This window comes from Myxocyprinus asiaticus, chromosome 40 (genome assembly GCF_019703515.2).
Source record: "Myxocyprinus asiaticus isolate MX2 ecotype Aquarium Trade chromosome 40, UBuf_Myxa_2, whole genome shotgun sequence".
In the NCBI taxonomy this organism is placed as follows: Eukaryota; Metazoa; Chordata; class Actinopteri; order Cypriniformes; family Catostomidae; genus Myxocyprinus; species Myxocyprinus asiaticus.
The window spans coordinates 6,078,801-6,106,631 of NC_059383.1; the positions used below are offsets into that span (position 1 = coordinate 6,078,801).

General features: G+C 37.7%; 1 protein-coding gene across 1 annotated transcript in view; it reads right to left on the minus strand.

The window, feature by feature from the left end:
• LOC127430647 (serine/threonine-protein kinase 10-like) overlaps positions 1-27,831 on the minus strand; it is a 79,095-nt gene that overhangs the window by 24,992 nt on the left and 26,272 nt on the right. The window contains exons 3-7 of the mRNA XM_051680572.1: positions 15,746-15,794; positions 13,399-13,548; positions 4,458-4,530; positions 3,378-3,572; positions 3,062-3,143 (exon numbers count right to left, since the gene is read on the minus strand). Of these exons, the coding sequence (XP_051536532.1) occupies positions 3,062-3,143; positions 3,378-3,572; positions 4,458-4,530; positions 13,399-13,548; positions 15,746-15,794 (549 nt within the window). The remainder of the gene's footprint in view (positions 1-3,061; positions 3,144-3,377; positions 3,573-4,457; positions 4,531-13,398; positions 13,549-15,745; positions 15,795-27,831) is intronic.

Below are 27,831 nucleotides of genomic sequence, written 5' to 3' on the forward strand. Positions count from 1 at the left end.
TCTACTGTTATAGTAACTGATTTTATTATATCATTATTAGGGCAGTCAATCGGTTACATTTTTTAAAATCGATCAATTGCATGATATTCTGATTAATTAACTGAATTAATTACAAAGAAAAAAGTCTTCCAAATAAAGATATTTCAACATATATTAGTTAATTATAAATATAATATATATTTAATAATATTAATGTATTACAATATAATGCTAATATAATAACAACATCAGAAAATTAAACACATTATTGTGGCATACAATTAAAGCATTGATTAGACGATACAAAAAGTGGCCTTGGAAGTCAATATATTTTACGTTTCAAATTTAGTTTCAGTGCCAAATCTCAGGTTAAGTTTAAATTGTATTTTTATTAAGCAAACATCAATCAGTTGTCACCCAACTTCAGTATTCACACCACTATGTCAAAATGGGGCCAATAAATTGTCCGAAAAAAAAAAAAAGAATTAGTCTAAAATTATGACCTGAATTTGTAAACCTGAAAACCTAATTTGCTTAAATGTAAATAAAATTTACTGTAAATGTAGGATGCAAATCTCAATAAGGTATCTTAGAAGGCAGCATAATAATGCTGCCAATTCCTTTTGCAACATCCACATAAGGGCAGCTCACTAGGGTCTAATGGCATGTGAAGCCGTTCTATTTCTTGACCTCCATCTTCAGACTACAGACCTGCCTATAAATGCTTCAACTTTGTGGTAAATGTTTGGTGAAGTATAACCAGGCAGGATAAAAAGGTAATGAGCTCAGGGTACAGCACTTCACACAATAATACAATGCCCCCTATCAATGTCACCTTCAGCCCATAAACCATCTGTCTCTTTGTTTGCGTGAGACAAAACTTACAATCTGTAATATGAAACAGAAGAGAAAGTGGTATCAGAAATAAACATGAGCTGAAGATCCTTTAGCTGAAGCAGCTCTGCAGATGTCATGAAGTTGGCTCCTGGCCTAACACTCAGGATGCAGAGTTGTTACCACACTTTGCCAACGGCGGGTGAATTGAAAGAATTTACAGGTCATAAATAGTTCTTACTGGCTATGTATTATTGTGATTGTGCAATACTTTTTTAAAAGAAATATATTTTTGTTTCTATGATTGTGAAATTATTTTTCTCTTGCCTATATGCCACAAACGGCACCATTCATGTCTCTCGCAGCATCATAAACAAGATAGTCTGCAGAGAAAAAATGTGAAGACCCATTGTGATTTTTTTCCTCATATTTTCGTTTTGGTGACTGAATGCGAGGAATATTCCACATATTTGTCGCTACATGGAGTTCAGGAGAAAAAAAACTTCCTAGCATAAAAATATGCAATGCTGCAAACTTTGTTTTAAATGGAAATCCACTGGTATAGAAACTGACTTATTATATAATAATAATTATTATAATGTTATTATTAGGGTTGTCAATTTAATGCTTTAATTTACTGTGATTAATTTAAAAAAAAATAACTTAAGAGTTAAGTAAAGCTTCAATTACCACTTTCCAGTTTTTATGAATCTCAGTCAACAGGGGGCAGAAAAAGTAGCTGCAGCTGTACAGGAAACAAACCACACATGGATAGCAGACAGCACAAGACGAAGACGTGTTGTTGGATTTAAGCACAGCTGGACGGAACGCAACTCCGAATGCAGGGGTCTCCAGACATGTTTATTTTCCTAATTTTCAAACCATGTTTAACTTGACACAGCGTCCTAAAAATGCAACACAACCAAAGTGAGACGCTCCAAAAACCTCTCTCTGATGTATGCACAGACGCATCCTTAGAAAAGCCCTTAAGTCTACCTCGTGTGCCACAATAATGTCATGTATTTTAATTACCCGAATTATTGTATATTGTATATTATATTGTATTAATTTATGTTTATAATTATTTAAATATACTTCTGTATAATTAATTGTAATATACTGAATTATTTTTATTTTATTTGAACTGAATTCATTTTATTGCCTTTCTCTGCAAACATTGTTATATTTAATTATGGTTAATTCTGTGAATTAATTGGCATATAATGTAATTAATTTGATTGATAATTTTAACCGACTGACAGCCCTAGTTTTTTTGGATTATGTGTATACATTTGGTTAGAAACAAAAGCTGATTTAAATAAATCTGATCAAATAATGATCTGTCTTTGATGTAACAAAGACAGAAGTTATTTAAATACAAAATGAAGTCAGATGTTATTTAAATATATAATGAACAAAAATCATGGCAAAAAAAAAAAAAAAAAGTAAAATAATTTTATTTCAGATGGTAAAATAGCTGGAGTTGCTCTGTAGCTCCTCAGAAATAAGACAGGTTTTCTATCAATTTAAGGGTGCATCGTGATGCAATGCGACAGATGTTGCGTTAAGTGTAGACAGTACCAATGATTATAATGGGAGCAATTTGCATTTGACGGGACAGTATAGACAGGGTGTAAGGCATTTACATGACACAGAATTCAGATTAATACAGACGTATGACAACTATCTCCTTTAGATTTCTAGAAAACCAGAATATTGGCTTAATCTGGTTGTCAGTTGGGTTAATGTTCAAATGATAAATTCATAATCAGAATATGACCAGATTCCAATATTAATCAATTTTCTTTTGGGAGTTAATTGGGATTTCTAAGAACAAGAATATTGGCTTAATCTGGTTATGCCAGTCCGGTTACATTTAAATGATAAATACACAATCAGACTATGACAATTTTCCAGTATTAATCAGAATGTTCTTTTTGGAAGTAAACAGTGATTGTGAAAATTTTTGAACTCCTCATCTGTTCAGTTCTAGTTTCTGACTTGTGTTAGGGGATGATCGCGGAGATATATTCTACAACAAGAATAAAAATTACAATAATTCCCTCCGTCCTACGGGACAGGAAGTGACTGCCATTACGAGGGGATCTGAGGATTTCTGAGGGTGTTTCCTTCATGCACGGTTATTTGCACATACTGTCTGAAAGAACCTTGTGTTTAAATAAATTGAGACTCCTGAAGGGGAAATTGTACATGGAAGTATAACATGAGTATGTGTGAAATTCCTTACTTCAAGAAGCTGAGCAGCAGTCGGCCTCGTCTCTGGGTTTTTATCCAAAGCCTTTTCCAGGAAATCCTTAAATTCCTTTGACCTAAAATACACAAAACCCACAGTGTCTTACAGCGATACACTGTCATAAAACATTATTCATTGGTTATTCATAGTCTAATTCTAGAAATGCTGAAAGCTACATATCTAACTAAGAAAGCCACAGTTATGCTGTGCAAAAGGCCCATCTTTGGAGACAATCTTACACTGATGAAGTTGGTTAGTACATTGTTGGGCGGTCACTCCCATAATCCCCCATCCCCCTTTTGTGGCTTACCACTTGGTGGGCTGCTCCAGGGTGGGCGGCTCAGACTTGGCAATTTTAAGCAGGACCCTCATGGGGTTTAGCTCATGGTGGGGCGGCTCGATCTGAGCCAGCTCTATCAGTGTTATTCCCAGAGACCAGATGTCTGCTTTGTAGTCATATGGAGCGTCTTTCATGGTTTCACACATCACAACCTCAGGAGCCATCCTGAACACATGGGACATATCACATAAGGTACATCAGATGCTCACAAGAGTACCATAATGCACATGCAATAGGAATCTCAGCCTGGCCAAGCTGGCTTTAGAGGGCTTGAGTGTACTTGTCAGGTTGGGAGACCAGCTAGCCAAATAGCTAAACACAAGTGTAACAACTGGAGACCAGCTAGACAAGCTTAAACCAGTTGGCCAGGCTAGGAGACCAGTTAAACCATCTTAAAACGATCTTTTTTTTTCTTCAGCAGGGCTGTTAGATAACCAAAAATAAAGGCTTTTAAATATATTTCCATTAAGAAAACCTGTCGTAAAGGACTGCAGGCCAGTCACTGATTAGCGACTAAAAGAATTAATGAAGAAACACAGAATTGTCAATACAAGTAAATAAAGAGACGCTGATATTGATGAGCTCCTGTCAAGCAAAACTTTGGTTAATGTTTGATTGCCATTCCAATGTGGTATAACATGCCCTCTACAGCTTTAGATGAGCTTCACACAACTTCTTAATTTTATAAAGATATATGAAGCTAATGGATCCTCAATTGAACTTGCCCAATAACCAGGGTTCCCACACTTTTTTCACCACTGAATATCCATGACTTTTAATGTCATTCATAATTGCTGAATAAGTATTTTGTAAAAAAATAAAATAAAAAATTCATGGAGATTGCTAGGGCAAATTGCCATTTGCATGTCAGATACCGTTTAAGCTTTTGATGTAAACAATGTTTTTATGACTTCGAGAACCATGAATATCACTGGAGTAGAATGTTAAAGATGTTTGAAGTGATTTAAAGCAGTCTGAAATAGTAAAAAAAATAATTCACTACAGTAACAGTTGACTGGATATCATGTTTTTATATCTATAATCACTTACCAATATGGCGTTCCAATAAAAGAGTCTCGTCTTTGAAGAGTTTTTGTGTTTTTTGCAGAAACGCCAAAATCAGCTGCAATGAAAGACAGAGGTAGTGTATTATAAGATTTTGTCCTTTTCAAAAATGCTACATTACAACTTCTACAAACTCTTGAGATCTTAAAATCAAGGTTTAATGTCACTTCAAACATCTGCAGCTAAATATGATTTTGGTCATTAAAATAAATAACTATTTTATTTTCAACAATAAACTGAAAATCAATTCAACAGATTATGTCAAAATTATGACTTAATTTGATTTTGAATTGTTGCAAACATTTTGGATGGCCAAGACCGCTGAGGTTGGACACGTTAAAATCACAATTGCAGGGCAGAAATGTGGCTAAAACTACATACTGACACAAAATAAAAATTGTGTCTTGATACTACAGATGACTTTGTTGTGCTCTGAGTGTCTGCATGCTAGCATTAGCATCTAGCTAAATACATAAATCCTAAAATTAATTTAACTGCAAAAGTTAAACTGTCACAACCTCCTCTTTCATACCACAAACAATTGTGGATGCACACTTCAGAAATAGTACACCATTTGTGCATACTGAGGCATACTACTGTCAACACACTATGATTTGGGATACACCAATTCTAATCTCACAAACTGTTTAGCAAAGTTATGTGAATTGGGATGCAGTCTATGTTTTGTCTAGTGTGATTGCATGTTGTATGCGGGTTAATGATGTGAAGCTAATTTTTCATTTTTATTTATTTATTTACTTTTTGTCTGGATCTATTAAAGTTGCAGTATGTAAGATTCAGAAACCCTTGTTATTAATGACACCTGTGGCCGTTAAGTGAACTGCAGCCAGCTACCTGTTGCTCATGCTCGTGCACACACTCCACTGGGACGCGAGCATCGACCAAAACAATGACATAACATACAAAGAGACTGAACATGATTCACCGGCATCATGCTGACAGATGAGGTAGCATAATTAATATTACACAGTTATGATTGTTTTACTACAAACTTTGAGACTAAACTAAAACTACTTATCAGCTAACATAGCATACTGATACACACATACAGCTACATACAACCGAACTATACCAGACAGTTTACGGTTGCACTGTTATTTGCACTATTGCATGTCATTTGTACTACGAATAAGAAACCAGCGTATTTGCTTAAATTTATTCTGTATACCTGACTTTTAGAATAAAGAGAAGATCATTGAAATTATTTGAAAGTTACGAAGCAAGGTAGCTTGCAATTCGTCAGCGTTAGCAGGCAAGATCAAGTTAGCTACAATTACACAGATCAATCCTTATGGCACTATATTTCACACACTTTGCAGTTATGTAAGCTTACCTGTCCAATAAAAAGAATGCCAATTCAGGGTCGGTTTTGATCCCCAAAACCGAACGAAGGTCCCTCCAGGTATCAAATGCCCTGCCGATGTTCACTCTAGTTTTTGCTCGACCACGATCACATTCCTGCTTAGCCATACTAGATTCAGTAGATCATTTTTTGTTTTGTTTTTTTGGCTTACTCAGAGTTTGTGTAGGAGTCGGTGATGTGCTGGGAGCCAGACGTTTGCTGGATTCTATCTCTAAGATAATGTTACCTAGTGTTGCAATTTGTTGTTGCTGTTGAATAGCGGAAGATAAGCTATTACTGTCTGAGGCAAGGCTCTCAGGAGCGCGCATAAACGTCACATCCTTTGGATTTTCCCGGCAAAAGCGACCCGCTCCCTTCGCATGAAAATTCGTCTATAGGCTTTAATAGGCAACCTAGGAAATCCGGGTAGGGCTCATTTTTTAAGTTGCGTTACAAGCCATACACACATTGGCAAAAAAAAAAAAAAAAGGTGAATATTACATGAAAAATTTTACATATTGCACCTTTATATTATTCAAAAATACATTAAAAAGGCAATTCACACAAAACCACTTGAATACACCTGAACATGATTATTTTTTATTTATTTTTTTAATTACTGAGTTAAAAGTAATTTAGAATTTTTCAGTGTTTTTCAGTCCAGACAGAAAAAAAAAGGAAATAATTATTATTAGAGTAATTATTATTAATATTATGAAGCAAATTTGTTTAAAAAAAGATTTAAAAAAAGATTTAAAAAAATAAAAATAAAGGTTTGTCCACCAAATCAGCTGGTGAAACCATCATGCAGGTAGCCATTCTATTGTCGTTTAAAACAAAACAAAAAAAAAAAAAACACAGAGGACCCCTTTAGACACTCATGACTGTGTGTGAAAAAAAAAACTGAGGTATTACCATGGGAAAAAGATGTTGCACACTTAATCTCAGAAGACACAGTAGGTCATCCGGTTAGTGTTCACCAGGTGTTTCTTGTTCATGAATACTGAGGATTCAGACATCCTACTCATTTGGCATACTTTTTAGTAGGGAAGTAAGCATATTCTGAGAGAGGGGGGAGGGGGGCAGTTACTCTAGTACCTCTTGGCCTGATATTCTGGAGTGCCATTAACTGACACAATGAAGCCACATTCAGTTACATGTTAAGCAGCATTCTGGAGGGAATAATTCTCATCCAATTACTAAATCCAGTGAGACTCAAGTAGAGAATTGTAACAAAATAGGTTTTGACAAACTGTTGCACAATGGAATAAGTGACTGACCGATATGGGTTTTTTTAATGGCTAATGTCGATATCCAGAGAGCAGGGTGGCCGATAGGCCGATATATCACACAATTTAATATAGTAAATAACAAACATAAAATTGCTAAAAAATGAATAAACTCTTATTTAGCACTATATTTACTCAATTTCACACTAAACATACTTTTGTAAAAAAGCTGGATTGTTACGGAGTGACCGTCATGATTTGTGAATCAGAAGTTTTTGATTCTGGCTGATAGAATACAAGCTATTAGATGAGCGTTCAATGGGAAGAAAATGCTGGATTTTCATGAGGTTCATGAATTACATCTTTTTAAACAAGATATCTGCATATTTGCAGATGGTATATAATACAAGTTTTATTAATATTTGCCTTTTATCATTATAAAAGTTACAGGAAACTGTTGAGGAGCGGCTGATAGAATATGTGCATTAGAGGTAAATACATTTTAGTGCTCCACAGGATGCTGGATCGGCTCAAGTTTTGTGAGGTTTGTTTATTACATCTGTTTAACGAGAGATGTGCATATTTGCAGATGGTATATGATATTAGTTTTATTGATATTTGCTTTTTTCTCATTAGACAAAACAGTTAAAGTTACAGGGAACTGTTGAGGAGAGAGAGGGAGAATGAAACAGGCAAGCACTTTAACATAATGAGCTCAAATGTGTCTGCCGCGGCTCTAATATGCGGACCGTTTAAATGGCACTGTGTTGCACACCGGTCTATTATTGTAGTAACACGATGGCTCAGAACAACAAAACGAACCGTGACTGGTCATTTACATGCAAGCAGGCAATTCTCAGTTCCCTCAAGAAACAAAACGGCCAAAGTGGAAAATTTATCGGCCGATGCCAATAATGAACAAATTCCGAAAAGCAGCCGATTTCTCGGCCTCTGCGATATATCGGTCGACCACTAAACATAATCCTCATACGGTACTTTAAAGGGTTTAGGGGGCAAGTTAGTCTTCCTGTGACAGTGTTTCTTTAAGGGTGTGAGAGAGGTCAAGGGAAAGAGATGTTCTGAGATAAAAACACACCAGCACAGGACACTAAACTCGTCAAGGCCATACTTTCATTCTATTTGGGTTCTGTTTCAAAATCTAGTGAGCTGCCAATCTAGACAACATTTAAGGCATCTTCCAACATGAAGGTTTTCCAAAAGTTAGGCAGCACCATTATGCTGCCTTCTAAGATGGAAGTGGACGAATCCTAAGGCAGTGTTACATGTGTCCTTTCTGGAGAAGGCAATCGCAGAATTCACTGCAGCAAGTTTAGTGACAAAATGTATCGAAGATGGCGGCTTAATTAAAAAGAAATGCCAACAAATATTAATTTGTATTAAGAGTTCAGCAGCAAAGTTTCTAGAACCCTATACACAGTTTTCCTGAGCAACCACTGGGCAGTGCCATGATGATTCAAATTGCCTGTTTTCTGTTTCTGGTCTCGAGACGCAAATGTAAAAACTACTAAAACCAGCGATCCAGTCAACTTGTGCAGTTTTCATAACAACTTGTTGATATCTATGACTGATTATCAAAGAGGCACAAGGATAAAGCGACATTTAAAATAAACGTATACAAAATTACAAAGAATTTATCAATCTGCACAGACAATATTTCTAAAGTGTAAACCTTATGAATGAAAATGCGCACGTTGTGATTTCAGATCAGACGGGTGCGGTCTCGACTGTTTGCGGTCTCTGTTAATTGTGCGCATCTGGAGCTTATCAAGTGTAACATTAAGATACGACATCATATACACTTTCCACTTCTTGAAATGTCTAATGTATCACGATTCACACGTGATTCTCATGTACACTGGCTGCCAAAAGTTTTGGAATAATGTAAAGATTTTGCTCTTATGGAAAGAAATTGGTACTTTTATTCACCAAAGTGGCTTTCAACTGATCACAATGTATAGTCAGGACATTAATAACGTGAAAAATTACTTTTACAATTTGAAAAAAAATGTTCAGAACTTCATAAACTACTTCAAACAGTTCTCATCAAAAAAATTCTCCACGTGCAGCAATGACAGCTTTGCAGATCCTTGGCATTCTAGCTGTCAGTTTGTCCAGATACTCAGGTGACATTTCACCCCACACTTCCTGTAGCACTTGCCATAGATGTGGCTGTCTTGTCGGGCACTTCTCACGCACCTTACAGTCTAGCTGATCCCACAAAAGCTCAATGGGGTTAAGATCCAGAACACTCTTTTCCAATTATCTGTTGTCCAATGTCTGTGTTTCTTTGCCCACTCTAACCTTTTCTTTTGTTTTTCTGTTTCAAAAGTGGCTTTTTCTTTGCAATTCTTCCCATAAGGCCTGCACCCCTGAGTCTTCTCTTTACTGTTGTACATGAAACTGGTGTTGAGCGGGTAGAATTCAATGAAGCTGTCAGCTGAGGACATGTGAGGCGTCTATTTCTCAAACTAGAGACTCTGATGTACTTATCCTCTTGTTTAGTTGTACATCTGGCCTTTCACATCTCTTTCTGTCCTAGTTAGAGCCAGTTGTCCTTTGTCTTTGAAGACTGTAGTGTACACCTTTGTATGAAATCTTCAGTTTTTTGGCAATTTCAAGCATTGTATAGTCTTCATTCCTCAAAACAATGATTGACTGATGAGTTTCTAGAGAAAGTTGTTTCTTTTTTGCCATTTTTGACCTAATATTGACCTTAAGACATGCCAGTCTATTGCATACTGTGACAACTCAAAAACAAAGACAATGTTAAGCTTCATTTAATGAACCAAATATCTTTCAACAGTGTTTGATATAATGGCAAGTGATTTTCTAGTACCAAATTAGCAATTTAGCATGATTACTCAAGGATAAGGTGTTGGAGTGATGGCTGCTGGAAATGGGGCCTGTCTAGATTTGATAAAAAATGACATTTTTCAAATAGTGATGGTGCTGTTTTTTTACATCAGTAATGTCCTGACTTTGTGATCAGTTGAATGCCACTTTGTACCAATTTCCTTCTAAAACAGCAAAATCTGTACATTATTCCAAACTTCAGGCCGCCAGTGTATTCATGTATAGCCTAAACCTGAGCGCGATGTTAAATTCCTGACCTGAAGTGATGGTTTCAAATCTGTTTAAATGCAGATATTAATATCAGAAATACCGGGAGAAACCACAGTTAACAACACATTGCACAGTTAATGTAGCCCACAAATTCAGCTTCATCTGGTAAGGAAAAAAATATATATATATATATTTTTTTTTTAAATAATAGTTGTATAATAATAATTATTATTTTTATTATTATTAGGCTATTATTATGAAAAGGCATATACAAAGCATATTTTATTAGTAGAAACTATAAATGTAAGAGTAACATTTAAAAATGGGCATTTAATTTAGTGTTGACGTAATTCCAGTTTAAGCCACACCCGGTTCTATCCGAATACAGAGACAGATCCTGATCATTTTATCATATGAACAGATACAGATACAAATACAGATAATGGCTTTGCTGCACACCCCTAATCTCGACTATAGTATCGGCACTATACAGTCACGTTTTTTGACCATTTTTAAAAATGTAATACTTGTAAACATCACATTACTCTCTAAGAATACACAGAGATGCAACTGAAAACACTGGAGAGTGTAAATTGAAAACAGGGTTATCATGGAACACTTCTGCGTTCAGGAAAATGGTGGATAGAGCCCAACAGTCTGGTTTGCAGAATTATTTTTTCCATGGGGGAATTGATTACAAGCAATAACTTATAAACCTTTAAAGAAAGACATACTGTGAGCTCAGAGGTTGTTAAATCAAAGTTATCTGCTTCTACTGAAGCCATCAGTCCACTTTCAATTTCAATTTTTTTTTTTTTTTTTTTTTTTTTTTTAAATTCTATTCAATAGCGGAATTCCTGGTGAAGAACTACACTAACCATAACCCTAAAGAGAGATCAGAGAATCACACCCAACAAATTGCACCAAAAGTGCTCTGCAGCGACATGTCCATGTCCAACTGGGAGGAAGCCCCGGTGAAGACCCAGAACCAGGTGGAGGGATTATATCTGGAGCATGTGGCCATGAAAAAGAATGTATAGGCTGCTTTGCTTAATCTGCTGCCACCACGACCTGGACCCGGATAAGCAGCAAAAGATAGATGGATGATCTCAAATCTCACCCACTACACATACACACATCCATCAGAGACTAGGTGGCCAGCTATAATTGACAAATGTATGTTTTTGCGAATACATTTTTTTAGGCAAAAATCTAAATGAGTTTTCCTCAGAATCCCTCAGTGCCCCCAAATGAAAACGGTCCAATGGATTTCCATTTCAACCCAGAATTTTCTATAATTACTTTTTCAAACTTCTTAGACGTTTTCTGATTTTCATGAGATATGGGGTTTGTATCATCTAGTGACCCTCATTGCAAAAATGTATCAAAAGAATTTTGATTCGTCAAACCGTTTGACAGATACAACTCACTATCTGCACTCCCATTGGTAACCAGCGCATCACGTCGCTGCTCATTTACATCTGCTCAACTTTGTTACAAAGCTCTCTCCCACCTGGAAAAAAGGAACACTTATGTGAGAATGTTGTTTGTAGACTACAGCTCAGCATTCAACACCATAGTGCCCTCATCAAGCTTGGAGAAACTCCAGGCTCTGGGCTTAAACAGCTCACTGTGCAGCTGGATCCTGGACTTCCTGTCAAGCAGACACCAGGTGGTTAGTATGGGCAGCAACATCTCCTCATCACTGACCCTCAACACTGGAGCCCCGCAGGGCTGTGTTCTCAGCCCATTCCTGTATTCCCTGTACACACATGACTGTGTGGCAACACATAGCTCCAATGCCATCATTAAGTTTGCTGATGATACGATGGTGGTAGGTCTGATCACTGACAATGATGAAACAGCCTACAGAGAGGAGGTGCACACTCTGACACGCTGGTGTCAGGAGCACAACCTCTCCCTCAACGTCAGTAAGACAAAGGAGCTTGTGGTGGACTTCAGAAGAAAAGACAGAGAACACAGTCCCATCACCATCAATGGAGCACCAGTGGAGAGAGTCAGCAGCTTCAAGTTCCTGGGTGTCCACATCACTGAGGAACTCACATGGTCCGTCCACACTGAAGCCATTGTGAAGAAGGCTCATCAGTGCCTCTTCTTCCTGAGACAGCGGAGGAAGTTTGGAATGAACCACCACATCCTCACACGGTTCTACACCTACACTGTAGAGAGCATCCCGACTGGCTGCATCTCCGCCTGGTAGGGCAATAGCACCGCCCACAACCGCAAAGCACTGCAAAGGGTGGTGCGAACTGCCAGACACATCATCGGAGGTGAGCTTCCCTCCCTCCAGGAAATATATACCAGGCGGTGTGTGAAAAAAGCTCGGAGGATCATCAGAGACTCCAGCCACCTGAGCCATGGGCTGCTCTCACTGCTACCATCAGGCAGGCAGCATCGCAGCATCAGGACCCGCACCAGCCGACTTCATGACAGCTTCTTCCCCCAAGCAATCAGACTTCTGAACTCTTGATCTCTTAGATCAATATATATCAGCACTGCACTTTATTAATCTTATTATCTCACACTGGACTGTCATAAATTATATTCTCTTAACAACACTCTGGCAACTGACTATCAACCGACAGCCTGAATGTCAATACAGTACAATACAACCTACTGTACATTTTATATATACTATATATATATATATACACAATTTTTATTGTGTAATATGTATTCTATATTGTGTGTATTGTATACTGTACATTTTATGTAATTATGTGTATATCAGATGTTTAAATTGTGCTGTGTTAATTTGATGTTATTGTAAATTGGTATATGTCTCATCACTGTCACGACTACTATGTTGCTCGGAACTGCACCCAAGAATTTCACACACTATTGCACTTGTATATATGGTTGTGTGACAAGTGATTTGAACGGTCTCTGTTGCTTATGTGGCCTGAAATCGCCAATTCACGCTAAAAACAAATGACTTCCGGTCACTTCATTACTGCAGATCGCCGTCAATGTGTGAACACTCCTTCAGAAAGTAGCTGCCCATGTAGTCAGCAGAAAGCCAGGCAGCTCACTAGGTATGGCTCTCATATTATTAATACAGTTATACAGTAAACTGCAGTGTTTTAGTACCAAATGACGCAAGAGTTCATATATGAAACAAAGGCATTCATCTAGAAGAAAAACTTATTCAGATCATCTCATTTAATTGATTGCTACTCTACCTAATCAAATTTAGACAATCAGTCTGAGGACACTCTCACATACTAACCTAGTTTGATGTCTCCGTCCAGCATGAGGAGGATGTTTCCGGCCTTCAGGTCTCTGTGAATGATCTTCATGCTGTGGAGGTACTGAAGAGCCTCCAACATCTGTTTACAGACCACCTGAATCTGAGGTTCCTCAAGACCCCTGTCCAACTCTACAAACAAACAAACACCAAACCTCTTCTCATCTAAATCTTATGAAATTTTTGTCCAGGTCATATTTCATATCAAAATAAAAGGAAAAATATGATATGTTGAATTTTGCCTTAAGAAAATAAAGAAAATTGTAGGACAATTAAGAATTTTGCATTGACATTATTTTCATGACAATTACGCACATTTCCCCCAAAGTTTTATTACATTTTACTATTAAGTTTATTTGTAATTTATAATTTGTAATGGTCACTCTTATTAGATTCTGATTGATGTGAGTATTGTATTTGGTTTTAATGTGTTTTTTTTAAATCATAAATTAATTAAAAAAAATCATACATATTTACAATTCTCAGAACTGATACACACACACACACACACACACACACACACACACACACAGTATATATATATATCATTCCCATTATTATCAATATTATTGTTCCAATAATACTTTTTTTCATTGAAATCATAAATTAAATCTTTACACCTAATACTACAATTAAATTATGTATAAATAATTTATACATCTTTGCAATTCTCAGAATTGCAATAATAATAATAATTATATATGAACATATACTGTATGTGTAAAAAAAAACATTACTGTAACAATAATGAGAATCACTACAGAGAATAATGAGAATGTTTAAAAAACACACACATGATAAAAAGTAAAACATCCAGGTGCAGAACAGTAATGAGCATTTGGTTAGAAATTGTGCCTAATTTTCATGAACAAAATGTCATGCCAACACTGACTAATGATAATCATTTATTATTATAATTAAAATATATAAATAATAATAATAATAATAATAATAATAATAATATTAAAATAATATTATTTATTAGGGGGCCTGGGTGGCCTGGAGTTCGCTAGTTGGAATCCCAGGGTGTGCTGAGTGACTCCAGCCAGGTCTCCTAAGCAACCAAATTGGCCCGGTTGCTAGGGAGTGTAGTCTCACATGGGGTAACCTCCTAGTGGTCGCTATAATGTGGTTCGTTCTCGGTGGGGCACGTGGTGAGTTGAGCGTGGTTGCCACGGTGGATGGCGTGAATCCTCCACACGCGCTCAACAAGCCACGTGATAAGATGCGCGGGTTGATGGTCTCAGACGCGGAGGCAACTGGGATTCGTCCTCCACCACCCAGATTGAGGTGAGTAACCGTGCCACCACAAGGACCTACTAAGTAGTGGGAATTGGGCATTCCAAATTGGGAGAAAAGGGGATAAAAAAAAGACGGTAATTTGGCGCAATCTAAAAGCGCAAGGTGTAATTTGTAGAAATTGTCAATAAACAAATCAGTAAACTAATCTGAGCAAAACTTTGAAACTTTTTGCCACCCGGATTGAGGCGAATCACTACGCGACCACGAGGACTTAACAGCACATTGGGAATTGGGCATTCCAAATTGGGTGAAAAAAGTATTATATTATAATTATTTAAAATATGAACTGTCCCTAAAATAGGCTGCATTTTCTTTTTGCTAAAATTCTTTATTTTAATTTAGCTGTAAAACATGACCGGTTTCATGCGGTTCCCCGACATGCACATGTAGTTCTACAGCCGGATCTATTTTAAGTTGTGTGAAGAGAAAGATAGACGTTTATGTATATGATCATTTTTTTAAATATAAGTTAATAACATTATTCTTTGTGTTATATTACCCTGGAATCAGTTTTAAAACTGAATGACCACAGCTGTGAGGGGGTTTCTATTACAGCTGCTGAGAGAGTGACAGTAAATGTGTCGTCATCTCCCATCTGTCTGTCTTAACCCACCGCTCTCTATTTTTAACTCTTCTGGAAAGTCATTCAAACGTAAGAGTGGGTTTTTTCTTTTGCTCTTGGAACAAATGGGTAAGTGAAAATAAGATTTGCTGTGATCTCCCATTCACTCCCATTCACCGCTGTCAAAGTTTACCCTGCAAACGTTTACTCCCACGTTCCAAAACCCTGAGTGTGAAAAAGGTCTATTATATTTGACAAAATGTGGCTTCTTGAGGCCAAGTGCTGTGAGGCAATGAACTGTGAGTGACCCTGACTGGCTCGTTCATAAAAATAATGCAATATCCTGTTTGAACTTCAGAAAAGAGAGTTTACCTACTCACCCATGGGCTTAGAACCAAAATCAAAGGACGACATAGGGGGCTTTTATAAAAATAAGAGTATGAGAGAAAAGCAGCAGGATCTTACCTAACATAATGGCATCGACCGCACCTCCAGGGCAGAACTCGATCATGATCTGTGGAGAGAGGGTGAGAGAGTTTGAACATGAGGCGGTGTTGTGCACGAGAGAGATTTCTCAGTGGGGTTAACAAAGACTGATTTCATGAAGGGTGGTGTAGTCGGTCTATTGTCGAAGGTTCTATGGACATTGAGGTCACAGCAGAACACTGATTGATTCAGATTATTCATTCAGTTCATTTACGAGCATCTTGACTTGTTTTACACTCACTTGAGTAGTTGACAGACAGTAAACAATAGTTTGAAAATTCACAGGTTTACAAATACACAACCAGTCAAAAGTTTGGACAAACCTACTTCTACTTCATTATTACTCTTTGGTTTTCCATCAAAACCATGAAATAACACAAAAGGAAGTATGGGAATTATGTAGTGATAACAATTTTTAAAAGCATAGTTTGCCCCAGTGCCAGTGCTGCTTTAATAACATTAGTGCAAGCAAACCAGTGAGAGAGAGCACAAAAAAAATACATGGAGCAAACAAAATCTTCCAAACGCGCACTCGGAGACATGCAAACGCGATTATATTTAGCTTGCGAGCACATAATATACTAGACGTGCCAAGGCACAGTCGTGTGAACGCACAAGAGTGTGCACTCCTAGAACTGTCCTCGCTCTTTTCCAAGTGTCTTAGCAGCAGCAATTACCAATGTGTATATATGTGTGTGTATATATATATATATATATATATATATATATATATATATAAAATGTGTGTGTGTATATATATATATGTGTGTATATATATATATATATATATTATTATTTTCCCCCCCCCCTCGCACATTCCGTGTTCGTGGTGCGTGAAATTCCCGCATTTTTTCATTTTAACATGTTGGTGAAAATTTGTAATCCACACTGGATCACAAGAAATCAACAGCTTCTTTCTGTTGGACTGTAAATCCATCTCTGCCCGTGCATCTCTCTCAGCATCTCTCCGCTAGACACTTTAACGTGCATGCGCTCTCGTAAATGGACAGAGCGCAAGTAATATTCCCACAGTAAACATTTTCTCTCGTTATTTCGCCTTTAGAGATGAAGCGCTGAATGAAACATAATGAACTTTGTTAAGCCCCGGTTATACACGTGGCTGAAAATCATGAGCTACTCAATATCCAGAAATGTAAGTATACATTTAATTAGGTAATGTTTCAAAGCGTAAACATTAATTCGACATGATAATGGCGTTTGATATGAAAAGAAGAAAAATCACGATTGCTATTAAAATAATCAGAGCCGTTCAGCTCGAAGATGACATTTTAATCGGTCGACTTCATATCATCCTCATAACATGTTTCTTTTCTGGACTGTACAGGAATTTTCATTATGTGCATCGGTCAGTTTTGGTCTGATTTGGGTGGTCTGATTTCATGTTTATACCCACACTCTTAACTAACAGATTAGGCCTAATGTCTACCTATTGTATATTACACATCACAACCGATTTAGCTGCAAGTGTCCTCTCTCAGGGATTCCTGTGTTTATTCAGCCAATAATCTAATCTTTAACTAAGTGACTAAATCTTTGATCCTGCTTGTGAGAACACTACACAGGGCCCAGAAGAAGACAGCATGACTAAACGGGTGACCGAAAGCCCATCATCTGCTCCACTAAATTATTTTTTTCTTTCTCTCCATTAACCACCATTTTATGGAGCTTTTTTGTTCCTTGCCACAGTCGCCTTCGGCTTGCTCACTGGGGTGAATACTTTAATTTATTTGAAGACAATTTACAAATCACATTTTTATCAAACTGCACAATGATGACTCTTAAATTTGGATTCACTTGATTAAAAACCTTTTCAAAAGAATCAACTGAATAATACAGGTTCCTCAGATGTGTAGAGGTATGACAGCCCAGTAAAATATGTTTAATGGATAGTGGGTTCTTACAAGATGAGCACTTTGGTGAAATTGGTGTGCGAGTCTTGTATGTCCTATCCGGCATCTTGTATAACTGACTTGATCCCAGCGATTATTAAAAGGGAACACATATCTTGTTCCAACAGCAAGATTTGTTTCTCGTAATTTGTTGTTTAAACATTGATCCCACTCCGACTGCCATTTGTTTTTGATGTATACATTCAGAGTTGGTTTCAGATCTGTGGAAGGTATAGGGTATTTTACTGGTTCAGTAGATAGTGCTTCTCTGGCAGCTCTGTCTGCTTGTTCATTACCGGAGATTCCTGAGTGTCCAGGTACCCAGCAGAAAATAATATTAAAACTCTTTGCTTCAAGAGATGACAGTTTGATTAAAATCCTCACGATTGTTGGGTGATCAGTTTTAGTAGCTTCCAATGCTTCAAGACATGATTTTGAATCAGTTATTATTAAAAGTTTATTGTCTCAGTAAACTTCAGTGCCAGTAGTAGAGCGTTTGCCTCTGCAGTGAAAACTGAACTTTGGTCAGGGATGAGGATACCCTGACACAGTTGGTTTGTTGCAAAAGCTGCTGCCACTATTTCCAGATTTAGATCCATCTGTGTATATTGGGATATGTTGTGGGTATACTGCTCTTATGTCCAGAAATCGTTGATGGAAATCATTCGGATGCGTTTTGGATTTTTGGCTCCTTGTTAAATCCAGATGGATTTTAATATCTTGTAAATTATAAATGTGATACAATTTTGGGGAGAACAATTTGTCTTAAAAATTGGATGGATGGATGGAATGTACACGTCGGACACTTTTTTTTTTTTTTTTTTTAAGTCATGGTAAGAACAGCTGTTTTTAATTTTTGTGTTGGGGCCAGTGAAAATTTTGGCAGGGCAAGTAAAAATCTGGAGTAGAAAAAAATCCTTAGCATTGAGCCCTGTGCGCATATTCAAATGACAAAAATTTGATTTGACAGCTGAGGGGAGGCAAAAATTATCAGTGAATAAATGGCAAAGTAAGTACTGTGCAAATACATTTTATCCCCAATTATTATTCAGGTGCATCTCAATAAATTAGAATGTCGTGGAAAAGTTCATTTATTTCAGTAATTCAACTCAAATTGTGAAACTCGTGTATTAAATAAATTCAATACACACAGACTGAAGTAGTTTAAGTCTTTGGTTCTTTTAATTGTGATGATTTTGGCTCACATTTAACAAAAACCCACCAATTCACTATCTCAAAAAATTAAAATACATCATAAGACCAATGAAAAAAACATTTTTAGTGAATTGTTGGCCTTCTAGAAAGTATGTTAATTTACTGTATATGTACTCAATACTTGGTAGGGGCTCCTTTTGCTTTAATTACTGCCTCAATTCGGCGTGGCATGGAGGTGATCAGTTTGTGGCACTGCTGAGGTGGTATGGAAGCCCAGGTTTCTTTGACAGTGGCCTTCAGCTCATCTGCATTTTTTGGTCTCTTGTTTCTCATTTTCCTCTTGACAATACCCCATAGATTCTCTATGGGGTTCAGGTCTGGTGAGTTTGCTGGCCAGTCAAGCACACCAACACCATGGTCATTTAACCAACTTTTGGTGCTTTTGGCAGTGTGGGCAGGTGCCAAATCCTGCTGGAAAATGAAATCAGCATCTTTAAAAAGCTGGTCAGCAGAAGGAAGCGTGAAGTGCTCCAAAATTTCTTGGTAAACGGGTGCAGTGACTTTGGTTTTCAAAAAACACAATGGACCAACACCAGCAGATGACATTGCACCCCAAATCATCACAGACTGTGGAAACTTAACACTGGACTTCAAGCAACTTGGGCTATGAGCTTCTCCACCCTTCCTCCAGACTCTAGGACCTTGGTTTCCAAATGAAATACAAAACTTGCTCTCATCTGAAAAGAGGACTTTGGACCACTGGGCAACAGTCCAGTTCTTCTTCTCCTTAGCCCAGTAAGACGCCTCTGACGTCGTCTGTGGTTCAGGAGTGGCTTAACAAGAGGAATACGACAACTGTAGCCAAATTCCTTGACACGTCTGTGTGTAGTGGCTCTTGATGCCTTGACCCCAGCCTCAGTCCATTCCTTGTGAAGTTCACCCAAATTCTTGAATCGATTTTTGCTTGACAATCCTCATAAGGCTGCGGTTCTCTCGGTTGGTTGTGCATCTTTTTCTTCCACACTTTTTCCTTCCACTCAACTTTGTTTACATGCTTGGATACAGCACTCTGTGAACAGCCAGCTTCTTTGGCAATGAATGTTTGTGGCTTACAATCAAGGGTGTCAATGATTGTCTTCTGGACAATTGTCAGATCAGCAGTCTTCCCCATGATTGTGTAGCCTAGTGAACCAAACTGAGAGACCATTTTGAAGGCTCAAGAAACCTTTGCAGGTGTTTTGAGTTGATTAGCTGACTGGCATGTCACCATATTCTAATTTGTTGAGATAGTGAATTGGTGGGTTTTTGTTAAACGTGACCCAAAATCACAATTAAAAGAACCAAAGACTTAAACTACTTCAGTCTGTGTGCATTGAATTTATTTAATACACGAGTTTCACAATTTGAGTTGAATTACTGAAATAAATGAACTTTTCCATGACATTCTAATTTATTGAGATGCACCTGTATATTAGGGGCCCTGGGTAGCTCAGTGGTAGCTCCACATTTTGTTATGTTGCAGCCTTATGTTAAAATGCTTTAAATTATTTTATTAATTTTTTCACATCAATCTACACTCTATACCCCATAATGACAAAGGAAAAAACAGATTTCTGATAACTGCAAATTTATTAAAAAGAAAAACAGAAATATCACATTGACATAAGTATTCAGACCCTTAACCCAGTACTTAGTTGAAGCACCTTTGGCAGCGATTACAGCCTCAAGTCTTATTGGGAGTGATGCGACAAGCTTTGCACACCTGGATTTGGGGATTTTCTGCCATTCTTCTCTGCAGATCCTCTCAAGCTCTGTCAGGTTGAATGGGGACCGTTGGTGGACAGTCGTTTTCAGGTCTCTCCAGACATTCACAGAGTCATCCCTAAGCCACTCTTGCATTGTCTTGGCAGTGTGCTTAGGGTCATTGTCCTGTTGGAAGGTGAACCTTCAGCCCAGTCTGAGGTCCTGAGCGCTCTGGATCAGGTTTTCATTAAGGATATCTCTGTATTTTGCTGTGTTCAGCTTTCCTTCAACCCTGACCAGTCCCCCAGTCCCTGCCGTTGAAAAACACCCCCACAGCATGATGTTATCACCACCATGCTTCACTGTTGGGATGGTATTGCGCAGGTGATGTGCAGTGCCTGGTTCCTCCAGACATGATGCTTGGGATTTAGGCCAAACAGTTCAATCTTCGTTTCATCAGACCAGAGAATCTTGTTTCTCAGTCTGAGAGTCCTTTAGGTGCTTTTTTTTTGTGTCTTGCACTGAGGAGAGGCTTCCATCTGGCCACTCTGCCATAAGAAACGGGATTCACCTGAGCTAAATTTCAAGTGTCATAGCAAAGGGTCTGAATACTTATGTCAATGTGATATTTCAGTTTTTCTTTTTAATAAATTTGCAAAGTTATCAATAATCTGTTTTTTGCTTTGTCATTATTGGGTATAGAGTTCAGATTGATGTGAATTTTTTTTTTTTTTTTTTTTTTTTTTTTTTAAAGCATTTTAACATAAGGCTGCAACATAACAAAATGTGAAGAAAAAAAAATTAAGGGGCCTGAATACTTTATGAATGCACTGTAAATGAAGGAACGGTTCATCCAAAAATGAAAATTGTCATAATTTATTCACCTTCTAATCACAGCACTCATGAACTTGTAACAGAGGTCAAGATTTTAAATATGCCAAAGTTGCATGGACCAATTTTATGATACTTTGGGGTCCTTTTTTTAAGCTTTAAAGTGAGTAACCATCAACTGCCATTGTACTGAAAAGATGTCAATGTTAATTAAATCACATAGTCATAATTATTTTTTAGAGCACATTTAAAAACAACAGACATTGACCCAAAGTTCTGTACAACTGTAACAAAGTGTAAAAAGTAAAAATGAAAGAATAAATGCACTCAAGCCACTGTTATTTCTAAGGAAGTTGAGAAACTTTTCACCAACTGATTTTCTGCATGCATTTCTGGACTGTGCTGATGTGTTAGTTTTAATTCCTCTATTTGAGTACATTTCCAGATGCTGTAATGCTGTTTAAAAAACAACAACAACAACAACAACAACAACAACAACAACAACAACAAAAAAACACAACACCACATTTTAAAAACCTAGCAGAAAAATAATCTCAGCATTTTCTTGCTGTACCAAAAACCCTAGTAAATTGACTACTCGATTGAGTAAACTCGTTCCCTCAATTGAATTAAGTAATGACATCTCCAAAACTTTAAGTTCACTCAACTTAGTGTTAATTTAGAAAGAGCTTAACTATTGAAGTTAAGGTAACTAGATGCAAGTAGATGCAACTCAGTTTTGCTATTTACACGTTGTTTTTTCAACTTAATAGTTTTAATTGAAAGGACTCAAATTTAGGTCATACAATAACACATCTTAAATAAAGATTATAACTGATTCTACGTGACATCACATAAAACCACCATTTGCAAAAAAAAACAACAAATAATACTACAAAAGAGCTAACCCTCTATGTATTCTTAATAACATCTATTTAAATGTGCCCTTTTGTTCCCTTTGCCAAAGGAAATTAAATTAAATAATAATTAATAATAATTCCCCATAGCCTCAATTTTGTAATCAATAGTTTGAGTTATTCATGCTTAAGATTTTAAGTCTATGGACTTAAGTAAAATAAGTTCAAGGAACTTAGATATGAGTTATGAGCCCAAAACTTGACATTTCAAGTAATGTTTAATTAAGACAACTAGATTTTTCCAGTAATGACAACATTAGGGTTAACAGTGTGCATTTGGATTCACTCATTTCTAAAAGCCCTTCAAAATTGCCCCATTTATATTCTTAAAGCATATTCGTGTCTTTTTGCGAATGGTTCATCAGTACACGTGACTGAACATAAAATGTCTCACTTCGCAATCTTTCCACTTTCCTTTTCAGTTCACCAATACAAACCTGCCTTTAAGTAAGAAGAATTATGCAATCATATATCAAGTAATTAGTGATAACACTGTATTTAGTAGTAAAGGCATACAACTTTATTTAATAATATCATGCATGCTAGAATGTCCCAGATAAAGCATACTTTGAGAAGTATGCCTGAAAATATCAAAGCTCTATTTATTAATATAAGGTTTGCACTATAATGATAAGTTTACAGACAACTAAAGGAGTACTGTGTGTTCTAAATGATACATCATTTTGTTATTGCACAGTCAAGGCAAATTCCTGAATCATTAGAGAATGCATTTCCCCCCCCCCCAAACTTTCTGAAGATTAATGGGGTTACTGCCTTTCTGTTTGGTATGAGCCAAGAAAACTTGTGCTTTACACCACTTGCCAACACAATAACTGACCAAGAGCTTCACATATTACAATTCTGTCTGTTAGTAACATTAGTCCATTTTTTAATGCCGTTGCCTAAATTATAAATGCCAAAATTGAGATGAGGAGATCAAAACCAACAGACATACACTGATCAGCCACAACATTAAAACCACTGATGGGTAAAGTGAATAACATTTATCTGGTTACAATGGCACCTGTCAAGGGGTGGGATATATTAGACAGCAAGTGAACAGTCAGTTCTTGAATTTCATATGTTGGAAACAGGAAAAATGAGCTAGCGTAAGGATCTGAGCGACTTTGACAAGGGCCAAATAGTGATGGCTAGATGACTGGGTCAGAGCATCTCCAAAATGGCAGGTCTTGTGGGGTGTTCCTGGTATGCAGTGGCTAGTACCTACCAAAAGTGGTCCAAGGTAAGGACAACCGGTGTACCGGTGACAGGGTCATGGGCACCCAAGGCTCATTGATGCATGTGGGAAGCGAATGCTAGCCTGTCTGGTCCGATCCCACATAAGAGCTTTTGTAGCACAAATTGCTGAAAATGTAATGCTGGCCATGATAGAAAGGTGTCAGAACACATAGTGCATCGCAGCTTGATGTGTATGGGTCTGCGTAGCCGCAGATCGGTCAGAGTGCCCATGCTGACCCCTATCCACCGCCGAAAGTTTCTAAAATGGGTACGTGAGCATCAGAACTGGACCATGGAGCAATGGAAGAAGGTGGCCTGGTCTGATGAATCACATTTTCTTTTAAATCATGTGGACAGCCGGGTGTGTTACCTGGGGAAGACATGGCAGCAAGATGCACTATGGGAAGAAGGCAGGCCAGCAGAGGCAGTGTGATGCTCTGGGCAATGTTCTGCTGGGAAACCGTGGATCCTGGCATTCATGCGTATGTTACTTTGACATGTACCACCTACCTAAAGATTGTTGCAGACCACGTACACCCCTTCATGGCAACGGTATTCCCTGATGGCAGTGACATCTTTCAGCAGGATAATGCGCCCTGCCACACTGCAAAAATTGTTCAGGAATGGTTTGAGGAACATGACAAAGAGTTCAAGGTGTTGACTTGGCCTCGAATTTCCCCAGATCTCAATCCGATTGAGCATCTATGGGATGTGCTGGACCAACAAGTCCGATCCATGGAAGCCCCACCTCGCAACTTGCAGGACTTCAAGGATCTGCTGCTAACGTCCTGATTCCAGATACAACAGGACACCTTCAGAGGTCCTGTGAAGTCCATGCCTCGATGGGTCAGAGCTGTTTTGGTGGCACGAGGGGGACCTACACTATATTAGACAGATGGTTTTAATGTTGTTGCTGATCAGTGTATAAAAGGAATGCGTTTGATTATCATCTACCTGTCAATCAATCTGACCTACTTTGAGACACGTCATTCCATTTTTCCTTTTTTTAACTATTCTTTCTAGAGTGTTCTTCATGCAGAGAGATTCTTCTGTGTTCAAGCAGAACATTGTAATGTCTGGACAAACTGGCCCAAAATTGAGAAAGAATCCAAAGTGATTTGTTCCAGGAAATACTGTCCCGTCAAATCAAAGCCCACCCCGCTTATGTCTCGACCCCTGTTGACTGCTAAGCACAAGAGTGTGTATATTTAGTGATGGAGGTGATAACATGGTGACAAGGTTTCACAAAAGCCTCCAAAGATACATAAACCACAAACCAAAACAATGAGACATGGCATTAGTCTAATGAACCAATGAACTGTCCAGTGAATCTATTGGATGCCACTTTCTGTGATGACCAACTATTTCACTTTAGGTAACTTAGCATTACAGGTTTACTGAAATCCCTAACCATAGCTATGATAATTAGTGATAGTGATTCTTGCCTCAACAAACATCAGTAATAAAACTTTAGAGACATGAATCTGTGCTGACAGTCAACAACAGCACTACATGAGTCTGATGTCAATGAACACAAGTGCACCTATCACATGACCTGACTATTCTATAATCACAGTACAATCCACAAACTGTAGACACATCTAGATTTGCCATAACACAAAAGATTCACTTACAGCATATTCTTTACTGAGCGTGTGCAATGACGACACTGTCAAGCGAGTCACTGGCCGTGTGAATAATCCAGCCTTTCCAAACAAAAGAGCCATGCCTGTGTGTTTACAGAGAGAAAGTACAGGAAGTGTACACCCAACATTATCAAAGAGCTGCAGTCTGCAGCGGAAAATATACACACTAAATCGGGGTTTCCCAAAGTGTGGGCTGTGGCCCATTAAATTGCAAGGGAGTTCCGTGAAAAATCAAGTGTTATTTTAAAAGACAATGTATGCCATTAGCCAACCATGCGTACACACATATTTGTGTGCAACAATCTCACAGTGAAATCAGAAACAGTAGGTTGACTTTTCTTTAGCTAAAATCAGTCTGGTTACCAAAATGTGAAACACTGCATCCAGAGGCCAAAGCGGTAAGTGTTGTTGGGCGTATGGGCACGTGTGAGCTCCATTTTCGTAATGTCCACAGAGGGGCACCAAAACGAGTTGTGAAGAGAGTTGTTTTTACACACCCCCCCCCAAACCTAACCATCAGTGGAGTACAAATGTAATGTTAGAGGGAAAAATGTAACCTTCGAATCGCACTCATCACTGATTATGCAAACGCAATTACTTCCTGGTTTCAATGCAGGCTCCGAACCCTGGTCTCCCAAGCTGATGAGATAGTGTACTTCCGGTCGCGCCACAGGGGAAGATAATCCCAGTATGATCATGTTGTATTTATACATATACGCACATAAAATATAAACCGTAATATAAAAAGTTTATTTAATTTAATGGGTGAAAGGTTATAAATTCTCAACTGAGCACAACAGTGCCTGTCCCCCTTTTCTGCTGCCTGGGTTCCAGAAGAATTTTTTTTTTATTTGATCAAATCCTTAAGAGAGTTGCAAATCATGAACCAATCGAACCAGTTCCAAGATGAATTACACCAATAAAACTTTGATCTAAAAAAAAAAATATATATATATATAATTAATATATTTGATAAACAGGACAAAAAGTCAAAAGATACAAGACCATGTACTCATCAACACCTGATGTGAAAATAGCCTCATCTTTATTTCTCATCATGGCCAACCCGGACCCCCGGCGCAAATTAGATGCAATGCCGGGGATTGGAGCATGTGTCGTGGGATTGTGCCGACTGGCCAGGCCACTTGCCAGGCCACCCTTCCCCTCGCACGCTGCAGCCCCAGGGAAGCCGAGCCACTCAGAAGATCCAGGAGGGGAGTACGTTGCGGCCACCGGACCCCGCCCATTAGAACTGGAGCTCAACTCTCTACACTCCACCTTCCTACACAGAGCCCCATCACCACTTTTCCCATGGACACTTATATTCCCCCTTTTAAACATTTTATGCTTCTTTTTTTTTTATTTACAGTAAATTACGCCTGACCCACACCCACTGTTTGTCTCTTGCTCACCCTGCCACATAATTTTCATGAGGAAATGAACTACAATCACATGTAGCATTATGAATGACATAAATCAAATTAAAAACATTTGAAAATAAAAAAAACTATTGGATTAAAACAGTATGTTGTGAATATAGATACATATATTTTAATGTTATTGCAAAAATATTTATATACTGTAAACAGAATTATAAGTAGTTTGAGAGTGTAGGAAGAGCAACTCGATTGCGTCATTTAGAGTGCATCATGGGAGTTGATGGTTGCTGAAGAGCTTTTTTGCTGCAATTCTGATTGGTGGGATCTTAAGCAAAATGGGTAGTGTAGTTCTTCTTATGGCTAGAAAAAAAAATGCCCTTTTAAAAAGTAAAAAATGCCTCTGAAAATCAAATCCAGAGAGCAAATATTTCCCTTAAAGGAAAAGCTAATTTCGATGTTTTGACATTTTTTGTACTCTTTTTATATTGCACAGAAGTGTCCACACAAACTATACTGGAAGCAAGTGGTGCAACAAAACTAGATTGCTAGTTTTGTTCACTAATACTAGATTGCTATATTTATTGATTTATACAGTTGTGCTCAAAAGTTTGCATACCCTGGCAGAAATTGTGAAATTTTGGCATTGATTTTGAAAATATGACTGATCATGCAAAAAAAACAAAAAACTATCTTTTATTTAAGGATAATGATCATATGAAGCTATTTACCATCACATAGTTGTTTGGCTCCTTTTTAAATCATAATGATAACAGAAATCACCCAAATGGCCCTGATCAAAAGTTTACATACCCTTGAATGTTTGGCCTTGTTACAGACACACAAGGTGACACACTCAGGTTTTTTGGCAATTAAAGGTTAATTTCCCACACCTGTGGCTTTTTAAATTGCAATTAGTGTCTGTGTATAAATAGTCAATGAGTTTGTTAGCTCTCACATGGATGCACTGAGCAGGCTAGATACTGAGCCATGGAGAGCAGAAAAGAACTGTCAAAAGACCTGTGTAACAAGGTAATGGAACTTTATAAAGATGGAAAAGGATATAAAAAGATATCCAAAGCCTTGAAAATGTCAGTCAGTACCGTTCAATCACTTATTAATAAGTGGAAAATTCAGGGATCTCTTGATACCAAGCCACGGTCAGGTAGACCAAGAAAGATTTCAGCCACAAGTGCCAGAAGAATTGTTTGGATACAAAGAAAAACCCACAGGTAACCTCAGGAGAAA